Source organism: Xenopus laevis, chromosome 2L (genome assembly GCF_017654675.1).
Source record: "Xenopus laevis strain J_2021 chromosome 2L, Xenopus_laevis_v10.1, whole genome shotgun sequence".
NCBI lineage: Eukaryota > Metazoa > Chordata > Amphibia > Anura > Pipidae > Xenopus > Xenopus laevis.
This window is the reverse complement of record NC_054373.1, coordinates 174636293-174649135: the sequence shown is the minus strand read 5'-3', so window position 1 is coordinate 174649135 and position 12843 is coordinate 174636293. Positions and strand designations below refer to the sequence as shown.

General features: G+C 42.4%; 1 protein-coding gene across 3 annotated transcripts in view; it reads left to right on the top strand.

Annotated features, from left to right (window-relative positions):
- The window catches only part of amotl1.L (angiomotin like 1 L homeolog), a 79097-nt gene that overhangs the window by 32416 nt on the left and 33838 nt on the right, over positions 1 to 12843 (top strand). For all 3 annotated transcript variants that reach the window (XM_018244691.2, NM_001127867.1, XM_041580787.1), the window contains 1 exon segment: positions 5828 to 6713. In XM_018244691.2, the coding sequence (XP_018100180.1) occupies positions 5828 to 6713 (886 nt within the window).

Here is a 12843-nt window from a genome sequence, read left to right as displayed (position 1 = left end):
ATCTTCACAAACTGCCTCCCCTTCTCATCGCCTGCCGGACGGCCCTCGGAGTGATTCGTGTTCCGAAGTCGCCCGAAGTTTCCATCTTCGGGCGACTTCGGAAAACGAATCGCTCCGAGTGCCATCCCGCCAGCTAAAATGTAAATCGCCGGTAGGAAGGCACTCGGAGTGATTTGTTTTCGGAAGTCGCCCGAAGTTGCCGCACAAGGAAACTTCCGGCGACTTCGTAAAACGAAGGCAGGGGAAGCAGTTCGTGGAGATTAGTCGCCCCAAAGAAGAGGAGATTTGTCGCTGGGCGGCTAATCTCCCCAAATCTGTCTGTGTGCTCTGACCCTAGGCTCCATCAGGGTTCCTTCTCTATACATTGGGGCTTTGTTTTTCTTGGCTGAAACGTATTACCCCCCCCTGCAAGCCCCCTTTTCGCTGCTGGCATTTTCAAGAAGAGACAGGGGAGGAGATGTATGTAATTCCATTAGTGAAACATTTTCTGAATTAAGACAGGGCAGACAATTGTACTAAGTTTCCCTTTGGTTGGCTAAAGCAGAAAAAAGAGGGAGATCCATGTAAAATGAAGCTGCAGTGCAGCGCTAATGGTTCACCATTAAGTTTTAGTATGTTATAGAATGGCCAAATCTAAGCAACTTTCCAGTTCACCTTCGTTATTTATTTCTTTTATAGTTTTTTAATTATTTGCCTTCATCTTTTTTCCGACTCTTTTAAGGCATTCTGTACATGTTCTTTTCCTTGCCTTTAAATTTGAGATCCCATGGGAAATGGTTTGTAAGTAGTGGATATTCAGAGGCATTTGTGTTGTGTAAGGGTCGTACTGTTCCTTTAAAAATGCCTCTCGAGCCTGAGAAAATGCTTTGGGGATATTTTTAGTATCCTGGGAGCAGTTAGAAAAAGAAAGTTCAAAGTGTGAGCCAGTTCAGTAAGAGATATGTGCCCCAGGCCCCTGGTGATACATGTTGGCACAAGAGACCGAGACCTGCAGGAAACGAGAGATGGAATGAACCCGTTTATCTTTAGTAGAATGAATATTATATGTTGGAGTCATTCAGGGCTGGAGGAAGTGTCACGGGAAAGCTTTATCTTGCTTAAAGGGGAAGTTGCACTTTCCTAAACTATTTCATTAAGAATTATAGACCGCTCCCTTACTGAGTCCTTGAATGCAGTAATTACACTAATGACCTCTCATCATTTTCCCAGAAGCAGCCTTAATATATAGATAATAAAAAGCTTCCTTGCCTGGTCAGACCCGGACAGACCCAGTCGGCAGTCTGTTGTTAAAAAGCAAAGATCTATGGGTAGTTGACTTCAGTGTGATGTCTGCAGGAATGACTGATGGGCCTGCTGAACTTTCCTTCCAGCTGACCTCTAGAGCATTGAGAAATGGAAACATGCAATAGTGCAGCCCCTAGTATATCTCACCACATCTAGCAATGGTGGGTCTGAATGGTCCTGATATGTAATATTTAAAATTAGCTAATATTGAATATATCACCATCTCTCCCTACTATACCTGCTATCCCACAGTCACACTCCCTTCCCAGAGACTATTATCCCACTGTTACTATAGACACCATCTCTCCCTACTATACCTGCTATCCCACAGTCACACTCCCTTCCCAGAGACTATTATCCCACTGTTACTATAGGCACCATCTCTCCCTACTATACCTGCTATCCCACAGTCACACTCCCTTCCCAGAGACTATTATCCACTGTTACTATAGGCACCATCTCTCCCTACTATACCTGCTATCCCACAGTCACACTCCCTTCCCAGAAACTATTATTCCACTGTTACTATAGGCACCATCTCTCCCTACTATACCTGCTATCCCACAGTCACACTCCCTTCCCAGAGACTATTATCCCACTGTTACTATAGGCACCTTATCTCCCTACTATACCTGCTATCCCACAGTCACACTCCCTTCCCAGAGACTATTATCCCACTGTTACTATAGGCACCTTATCTCCCTACTATACCTGCTATCCCACAGTCACACTCCCTTCCCAGAGACTATTATCCCACTGTTACTATAGACACCATCTCTCCCTACTATTCCTGCTATCCCACAGTCACACTCCCTTCCCAGAGACTATTATCCCACTGTTACTATAGGCACCATCTCTCCCTACTATACCTGCTATCCCACAGTCACACTCCCTTCCCAGAGACTATTATCCCACTGTTACTATAGGCACCATCTCTCCCTACTATACCTGCTATCCCACAGTCACACTCCCTTCCCAGAGACTATTATCCCACTGTTACTATAGACACCATCTCTTCTACTATTCCTGCTATCCCACAGTCACACTCCCTTCCCAGAGACTATTATCCCCACTGTTACTATAGGCACCATCTCTCCCTACTATACCTGCTATCCCACAGTCACACTCCCTTCCCAGAGACTATTATCCCACTGTTACTATAGGCACCATCTCTCCCTACTATACCTGCTATCCCACAGTCACACTCCCTTCCCAGAGACTATTATCCCACTGTTACTATAGGCACCATCTCTCCCTACTATACCTGCTATCCCACAGTCACGCTCCCTTCCCAGAGACTATTATCCACTGTTACTATAGACACCATCTCTCCCTACTATACCTGCTATCCCACAGTCACACTCCCTTCCCAGAGACTATTATCCCACTGTTACTATAGGCACCATCTCTCCCTACTATACCTGCTATCCCACAGTCACACTCCCTTCCCAGAGACTATTATCCACTGTTACTATAGACACCATCTCTCCCTACTATACCTGCTACCCACAGTCACACTCCCTTCCCAGAGACTATTATCCCACTGTTACTATAGACACCATCTCTCCCTACTATACCTGCTATCCCACAGTCACGCTCCCTTCCCAGAGACTATTATCTCACTGTTACTATAGACACCATCTCTCCCTACTATACCTGCTATCCCACGGTCACACTCCCTTCCCAGAGACTATTATCCCACTGTTACTATAGATACCATCTCTCCCTACTATACCTGCTATCCCACAGTCACACTCCCTTCCCAGAGACTATTATCCACTGTTACTATAGGCACCATCTCTCCCTACTATACCTGCTATCCCACAGTCACACTCCCTTCCCAGAGACTATTATCCACTGTTACTATAGGCACCATCTCTCCCTACTATACCTGCTATCCCACAGTCACACTCCCTTCCCAGAGACTATTATCCCACTGTTACTATAGGCACCATCTCTCCCTACTATACCTGCTATCTCACAGTCACAGACCCTTCCCAGAGACTATTATCCCACTGTTACTATAAATAAGCAGTATTGTGCTGAAATGTCCCTGTGTATATTGTATTACATACAGAAATGTCCTTCCGATGCCGAAAAAAAACCTCTAATGGGAAGGGTCTCTCTTATTGCCGTGGAAGTTATTGGGCTGTAACTGGCTTAAACTAAAGTTAAACTAAAAGTTGTGCTAAAAATACATCCCCCTGACTGTGTCTGATTGATCTTTCAGCAAATGGATTTTGGGAAGTAATTAATGTGGTTTGTGCAGAGGAAGTGTTTCCAGCTGAGTCACAATCCGGCTGAGAATTTACTTGCAAATAATAAAAGGGCAAATTGGCCTATTTGTAATTTGGATTTAATGTGAATTAATTTTTACCTGTATAAAAACAATGAGGGGATATAGCTTTGTGCTGTTCATCTTTTACTTTATACTACTAAAATGATGATGTCATATAATAGTCTTTGTATGCAATGGGCAGCCTTGGGGAGCAATGTCCTGTGTCTTAGGGTTGGACTAAATTACCATATAGTTGATTTAGTGCTCAGAACATTCATTGTATATTTTTGTACAGTTGAGCAGTGGCTGCTATACTGTTGCACTCAGCTCTGGAGTTACCCTAATTTACCTCCGGGCACCCACAGTCCCCAACTCCCAAGTCCCCTCTAATTGGCACTTGGATAAATGGTTACCCCTTCCTTGTAAAGCATTGGCATTCACCCAAATATTCCCAAATATATCTTAGAATTAGACACCATTGGCAGAGCCAGGATCATGCGTATATAGAAATTTACAATCAGAGTATCGGTTGACTTATTCATTTATGAGTTTGATCTCTCCAGTTTAGATCTGCTGATTATATAAGTTCCTTTTTAATTGATTCATCTGTCTGCTAGAATCACAGCTATCTGTACCCCGAGGGGAATAATTATGAAGGTGTGTAATATATTTTATGCCAAGAAAACAGTGTTAAAGAAACGGTGTACTTATAAAGCTCCATAATTGGACTTATGAAACTTATATAATATGCTCCCAGGTCTCTGGTATATAAACGAGATTTATTTATGAAGATCCAAACTACTCGGCGGCCCTAGGACTTTAATAAGTCAATACACATCTAGAGGAGGGGTGGCCTTTTTTAGTTGCTGATGACTGTGATCAGCTGTTATGTCTTATGTTTTTGGTGACCAGATTTTATTACTGCAGATGCCTTAGAACTAGGGATGCACCGAATCCACTATTTTGGATTCGGCCGAACCCCCGAATCCTTCGTGAAAGATTCGGCCGAATACCGAACCGAATCCGACCCCTAATTTGCATATGCAAATTAGGGGTTGAAAGGGGAAAATATTTTTTACTTCAGCAGAAGGATTCGGCCGAATCCGAATCCTGCTGAAAAAGGCCGAATCCTGGCCGAATCCCGAACCGAATCCTGGATTCGGTGCATCCCTACTTAGAACAGTCGTGCCCACACACAATCATATGGACAGGAGCCAGTGGTGTTTAAAATGAGTGACTCAGGGAACCTGGGTGGTTTGCATTTCCCTAAAATCGAGGTGGTAGACTCTATTGGTAGTAGTGATGTGCGGGTTGATTCAGAACCCGTAGAGACCTGCAGACTGACCACCAGTTGGGCGGTTTGGATTGAAATTTGGCCAACTACTGTGTGTTAGGGTTGGGTGCAGGTCAGTACACTGCTCCCAAAGATTCCATGTTTTGGAACTAAAGACGTGCACAGAACAAGGTATGGGTCCTACAATGGCAACATTTTGTGGGTTAGGGTCAGGCACATCACTAATTCATAGCTCCTTGCAGTTTTGCTGGAACTAAGGGGCCCTCATTACCTTCTCCATCTTGCCCCCTGAAGACCCACACTTTCATATATTGGCAGCTCCTCGCTATTTTGCTAGAGCTGAGGGGCCTCATAGTCTTCTCCATCACAGTATTGTGATCTTCTTGCCCAGGAGGTGGTTCTTGAGGACCTCTACAAACAGGAAATATAGACTGAGGACCCAATAGTTGAAAAAGTTAATTTGAGGGAGAAGAAGTGTTGGCTTAAAATGTTTTCAGAGATGATACAACTAGGTTAATGTTTATCATCTCCTTGTTAATTAAAGAAACCTCTGTGAAAGGGGCAGGAAACCTAATAGGTCTGTATTATGATCATAATAAGCCTAATTATGAAGGCTTTCTCTTCACAGGAAATGTAGCTGCAGTAATTGCTTAGTTAAAGTCCTACTCCTTCACTAGCTCTAAATATAATTGCCTGTTATATAACGGTCGACTTCAGATCCCTGTTAATTGTTTAGGCTGTACGGTGACAAAAAAGCAGTGTTTTTAATGATAGTTCTCTTTATAAAACTTCCGCCATTCTTGCCAACCACAGAGCAAGTTTGTAGACCAAGACAAAAAATCCTCTGTATGTGTTTACAACCTATGTCGAATGCACCAGTGCAATATATACATATTTACACTAAGTATGAAATTACAAAGACATAGTAAAGAGAGGAAGCTGATATTTCCCTATTTTTGCTTATTTTACAGAAGAGCCACTGCCTGGATTCCTACCTCAGGATTTACTCAGGATATCGGAGGTGGAAATGCGAGGATCTGAAGATGTTGCTGCAGGAACAGTGCTACAAAGGTTAATCCAAGAGCAGCTACGTTATGGCAACCCAAACGAGAATATGAACCTCCTGGCTATACAGCACCAAGCCACAGGGAGTACAGGACCAACAAATATCGCCACCAATACTGTTTCATCCACAGACAACATCCCTCACGAAGACCCACAAATGGTCAACCAGTCAGCAAGGCAAGAACCTCAGGGGCAAGAACATCACGTGGACAATACCGTGATGGAGAAGACAATGAGGACCCCTCAGCACCAGCAAAACAGCGAGGAGTTACCAACATACGAAGAAGCTAAGGCTCAGTCCCAGTTTTTCAGGGGCCAACAGCTGGCGCCTGTTACCTCTGGTTATTGCGTTGCAGGACTAGTGGCTAATCACAAATCCAAAACCGAGGGGAGGCCAACTGTAAGCCGAGCGAGCAGCGGGCAGGCCCACCAGGATGAAGCACTTAAAGAGCTGAAGCAGGGTCACGTTCGCTCTATGAGTGAGAGGATTATGCTGTCCCTGGAGAGGAATGTAGCTAAGCAGCACCCTTCTACCTCAGGTAGCATCAAGGGACTTAAAAATGGAGCTCCATCACCAATCCAGCCCCCTGCAAAAGAGATGGAGCAGAGAGGGCCTCCTCCTGACTATCCTTCCAAGGTTAAACACATAGTCAGTCCCATGAACAAAATGCAAGAACAGGGGCATTATTACAATGAACAGCAACACTCTGGGGCTCAGCTGGCCATACAGCCAGCCAGGAGTGAAGTTCTACGATACCAGCACCAGCACCCTCCCGAGTATAATATAAGCAGGTAACTCAATTTATTTGCTGAACCCTTTATTATTTGATCTAGTTTTCCATCACTGGCAGGTATTATGACTACTACGTTGGGCTGCTCTATTGGGTGAGATGTAGAGCACCCCTCCTCTTGTGTTCAAGGCTCAAACACGAGCTAAGTAGGGTTGCTACTGAAATTCCAAGTCTAAATGCTGATCCAAATATAGTTCCGTACACACAAGACTCAATTGGCACAGCCATGTAACATATGGTAGCTGCATTGGGAACACTTGGCATGTATGACAGAGCAGCTAGAAAATTCTCAGTAGAAAATACAGGGGTTTCCTTTAATTACCACTGTAATAGTAAATTACAGCAAAATTAACCCATATGCTGTATAGATCAGGTCCCTCTCCCTTTAACAGTGTGGATTTTTCATCTGCAGTAGCCAATAGTAATTAAAGGGAGATAGCTAATTCATTCTCACTTGTATTCTGGTTCTTTAAAGGGATACTGTCATGGGAAAAAAAAAAATTTTCAAAATGAATCAGTTAATAGTGCTGCTCCAGCAGAATTCTGCACTGAAATCCATTTCTCAAAAGAGCAAACAGATTTTTTTATATTCAATTTTGAAATCTGACATGGAGCTAGACATATTGTCAATTTCCCAGCTGCCCCAAGTCATGTGACTTGTGCTCTGATAAACTTCAATCACTCTTTACTGCTGTACTGCAAGTTGGAGTGATATCACCCCCCTCACATTCCCCCCCCCCCAGCAGCCAAGCAAAAGAACAACGGGAAGGTAGCCAGATAACAGCTCCCTAACACAAGATAACAGCTGCCTGGTAGATCTAAGAACAACACTCGATAGTAAAAACCCATGTCCCACTGAGACACATTCAGTTACATTGAGAAGGAAAAACAGCAGCCTGCCAGAAATCATGTCTCTCCTAAAGTGCAGGCACAAGTCACATGACGAGGGGAAGCTGGGAAATTGACAATATGTCTACCCCCATGTCAGATTTCCAAATTGAATATAAAAAAAATCTGTTTGCTCTTTTGAGAAATGGATTTCAGTGCAGAATTCTGCTGGAGTAGCACTATTAACTGATGAGTTTTGAAAAAAACATGTTTCCCCATGACAGGATCCCTTTAAGGCAGAATTCCTGATTAAATTTAAATTAAAATTTCTCATTTAAAACTTAGATGTAATTGTAATGGCTGTTGACAGCAGCACGGCTGTTCTCTTCACTGACAGTCCTGACTGCATGAACCATTGAAGCAGTGCAGCAGTAATCAAGCAAGACTCCACTTCCCACAATGCCTCGCCAATGTGTGTAATTCGTCTTCTTTACAGTTCTGCTAATCGCAGAACATGCAATGCATTGTGGGAATCGGAGTCTTAGCTGGTGCAGAGCTGACTTTGTTACAAGTTAATCCAGTTTATAACTGTTAATTCTGAGCCGACCCTGTGCCACCCATAATTCTGTGCCAGTTATTCCGATTTAATATGTAATACTTCAGTGAGATTATGCAGTTAGAGTAATGATGTACTCTTATGTCATTATTATCGCCTTCTATTACTGTATTTTCTTTTCTCACATTAGTAGTTTAGATTTCGTATATTGACAAGTTTAAAGGCCCACTATACCATGACATTTCCCAATAGAAAAATGCCTGATAAATAGGAATACCTGGGCTGGAATAGGTTTATAGAATCTTTCTGTGTGGATTATATGGAAAAAATATTGAGTTATCTCTGCTATGAAGAGTGCCATGTTTGACTGACCACTCCCCAAAAGACAATCAGACCACACCCCCACCTGGTATGATTTCATTATATACACTGGCTGAGGCCTCTGCAAGGAATTATGTCCAGTTACAGGTACATGTTGGTGTTCATTTTTCATTTAAGGGAATTGTACAGTCATTTTGTGCTGGAATGGGTGTTTTTCATATATAGGTATGGGACCTATTCTCCAGAATGCTTGGGACCTGGGGTTTTACAGATAACAGATCTTTCTGTAATTTGGATCTTCATACCTTAAAGGAGAAGGAAAGTTATTTACTTACCTGAAACCCCTATCAGCAGAAAACTGCACTGGCCCGGGGGTTCGATCCGCTTCCTTCCTCTTCTTTCTTCAAATTTCCAGGGGCAGATGCATGCACACTAGAATGAAATAGCCACTTTTTTTCTGAAATTCGGCTTTTTGCTCTAATGCGCATGCACACCCGCACGATGAAAGAAGAAGCCGGAAAAATAACCCCTGACCTGTGCAGTTTTCTGCTGATAGGAGCACCGGCCCGGGGTTTCGGGTAAGTCAATGCAATCACTTGGATATGACTTTCCTTCTCCTTTGAGTTGGTTGGAAAATCATTTAAAGATTAGGGGGCAGATTTATTAAAGGGATACTGTCATGGGGAAAAAAATTTTTTTCAAAATGAATCAGTTAATAGTGCTGCCCCAGCAGAATTCTGCACTGAAATCCATTTCTCAAAAGAGCAAACAGATTTTTTTATATTCAATTTTGAAATCTGACATGGGGCTAGACATATTGTCAATTTCCCAGCTGCCCCTGGTCATGTGACTTGTGCTCTGATAAACTTCAATCACTCTTTACTGCTGTACTGCAAGTTGGAGTGATATCACCCCCTCCCTTTTCCCCCCCAGCAGCCAAACAAAAGAACAATGGGAAGGTAACCAGATAGCAGCTCCCTAAAACAAGATAACAGCTTCCTGGTAGATCTAAGAACAACACTCAATAGTAAAAACCCATGTCCCACTGAGACACATTCAGTTACATTGAGAAGGAAAAACAGCAGCCTGCCAGAAAGCATTTCTCTCCTAAAGTGCAGGCACAAGGCACATGACCAGGGGCAGCTGGGAAATTGACAAAATGTCTAGCCCCATGTCAGATTTCAAAATTGAATATAAAAATAATCAGTTTGCTCTTTTGAGAAATGGATTTCAGTGCAGAATTCTGCTGGAGTAGCACTATTAACTGATGTGTTTTGAAAAAAACATGTTTTCCGATGACAGGATCCCTTTAAGGATCGAATTGAAAATTCGAATTCCAATTTTCAAAATTTTTTTTATGGTCAAAACTGTCAAATTCGATTAGGGAATTATCCAAACTCTATTCTAATTTTTTTTAAAATTTGAATTTGATTTTCGAGATTTATCAAAGTCTGACCCTTGACTTTTCGCCACCTAAAACCTGCCAAATTCACGTATACTGTAATTCAATGGGAGAGGTCCAGTGACTAATTTGAAGAGGTTTGCAGGCTTCCCGACATTCAAGTTTTTTTCGGAAAATAAACTTGATTTGAGTTTGGTCTAATTCGAAACAAGTTTAGAGTTTAAGGGCTGGTAAAATTAGTCCGAGTTTTATTCGAATTTCGAGTTAAAAAAAAACTCACATGAATTTAAAATTCGACCCTTGATAAATGTGCCTCCTAATAAACCCAATAGGCTGGTTTTGCTTCCAATAAGGATTAATTATATCTTAATTGGGATCAAGTACATGCTACTGTTTTGTTATCAAAAAGAAAAATGAAATAATTTTTAAAAATTTGGAGTATTTGGAAGTGGAGTCTATGGGAGACAGCCGGTTATATTTGGGAACTGAGAATGTTTCAGTCTTCCAAGTGAGCTCAGCCAAGACCGGGGGAGTTGTACCTTTGGGATTATTTCATTGCAGCCGCCATGAGAAATATTACAGGAGAAAAACAGAAGAGAGAAATATTTTATTGCTCCAAAGGGATGGCTATATACTGGAAATATTTCTGCTGCCAAAGTGGAAGCCATTCGTTTTCTCAAGAAGGGGTGGTGATGTGTCACTTGCTCTGCAGAATGGACGAGTAGGAATTTTATTGTCTCTAAATAGACAGGATTTGTAATTATTTAAAGTTTCTGTGGTTTAAGAACTAATAATACACAAAAGAATGCATTACCAGAAGCACCACAGGGTCCTAACACCCGTATAATTTACTTGTGAAAACAAAAAGCTGTAGAACCATAGTTCCCTAACTGTGGGGTTAGTCCTCCTTAGATCTCCTCCTTAGAGCAGTAGGAGTTTATGAGGATGTCTATTGGCTTTTCTTGATATACTCAAAAACCCAGCATGTTGGCCACGTAGGATTAGCTATGGGCTGAATATATTCGCTATTCTAGATATTCTTAGACCTATGGCTGAATTTCCAATAAACGATATGAGCTTGTTATAAGATAAGGGGGTCCTGACCAATCGTTTGTCCTCCATGTGAGGCTTTAATGGAACAAATGGAACTAGATTAAGTATGAGAGAAGTTTAAGGTATGTGAGTGGGGTTAGTGCCCTGGTTACCAGTGAGTGTAGCTATTCAGTATTAGGGATTGCTGGGATAGAAATAGATCCCATGTGCTAATGAAACCTCCTTTGGAAAGTTCTCACCTGCTGGCGAGAAGGCCACATTATGTAAAAAAGTGTCCTTGCGCCCATAATGAGCACTGTCAATCTGAAGGCAATCTTGCAACTTTCTGCACATTTATATATCAAGCCCTTTGCTCTTTTGGACCTTCAGTGCTTCCCTAGGTGAAGTCCAAGGCCCATACTCTGGAGACATATATGTATGTTTTCCTATACTCTTCTTTAGATACCAGTTATTCTGCAGACTCAAGTGTGATCTAAAACCAGACTAGGCCTTGGTTAGCTGAGATGCTTGACTTACATTCCAAGGAAGGATCTCTGGTCTTAGAGATCAGAAGTGGCAGGGAGGTCTTTGGATAATGGAGGGGGGCTCTATATTACGCCTCTGTTCTTTTCAGTTGTCTGTCAAAGTGCTCTGTATGCCACAGGCCTATGAGTAACACGTACCCTATGGCAAACATTTGTATGAAAAGGTTGGTAAGTATATATTTTTTTAGCATAATAAGTTGTAGCATAAGGGTCAGGGCACACAGGCAGATTCGGGGAGATTAGTCGCACGGCGACAAATCTCTTCTTCGGGGCGATTAATCTCCCCGAACTGCCTTCCTCTGCTTACTCGGAACGATTCATTTTCCGAAAAATAATCGCTGCCGATATTCATTATAGCCTGAGGAAGGCAGTTCTGGGTTAGTAGCCCCGAAGAAGAGCAGATTTGTCGCCGGGCGACTAATCTCACCGAATCTGCCTGTGTGCCCTGACCTTTAAAGCTTGATATAAAAAAGTACTATTGTATACTTCTTCATTGACTTGTGCAACAAAGAGTTTCATTCGTTTTTTTTTCCCGTGAGTGTTTTTACATTAATTTGATGAAAAATAAATTCTGGATAAAGGTTCATATAGAACATATATTTTCTTTAACGTCTTGCTTCTTGTTTGGCGGGATTCTTGTTATTCACATTAAAATAGTATCTAGTACATACTACCCCACATATCCCACCTTACGCGTTTCGCACCCTCCGGCGCTTAGTCATAGGTGTATACACCTATGACTAAGTGCCGGAGGGTGCGAAACGCGTAAGGTGGGATATGTGGGGTAGTATGTACTAGATACTGTTTTAATGTGAATAACAATAAATTAATATTTTTTTACTTGAAGAGGCCTTGGGACTTATATCGGTTTTGATATAAACTTTTCTGCAGTTGATTGCCTTTTGGAACTGGGGCGAGTCCCTTGGGCCTGGCTGAATAACTATATGGACTCCCGATTTTGAATTGAAATATGGCGGGATTCTTGCCTACGATTCTGACCATATATGAACCCTTCACGGATCCCCAACCTCTTTTACTCATGAGCCACAAGCAGATGTAAAAAGTGTTTGTGCGCTACACAAGCATGAAAGAGTTCCTTGAGGGTGCCAAATAAGGACTGTAATCGGCTATTTGGACTGCCAGCCTGCAGGAGACTCTGCTTGGAGTAAAACATCATCCAACACTTGTCTCCATTCCAGAAATTTAAAAATGAGCACCTATATAAGTTCTGGCCACACGGGCAGATTCGGGGAGATTAGTCACCAGGCGACAAATCTCCTCTAGTTCAAGGAGACTCCCGATCTGCCTTCCGCTGGCTAAAATGAAAATCGCCTGGGGGCAGACACACAAAGTGTTACGTTTTCTGAAGTCGCCCGTAATTGCTTCACGAGGAAACTTCGGAAAACCAATCGCTCCCTGTGCCTGCCCCCAGGCGATTTACATTTTA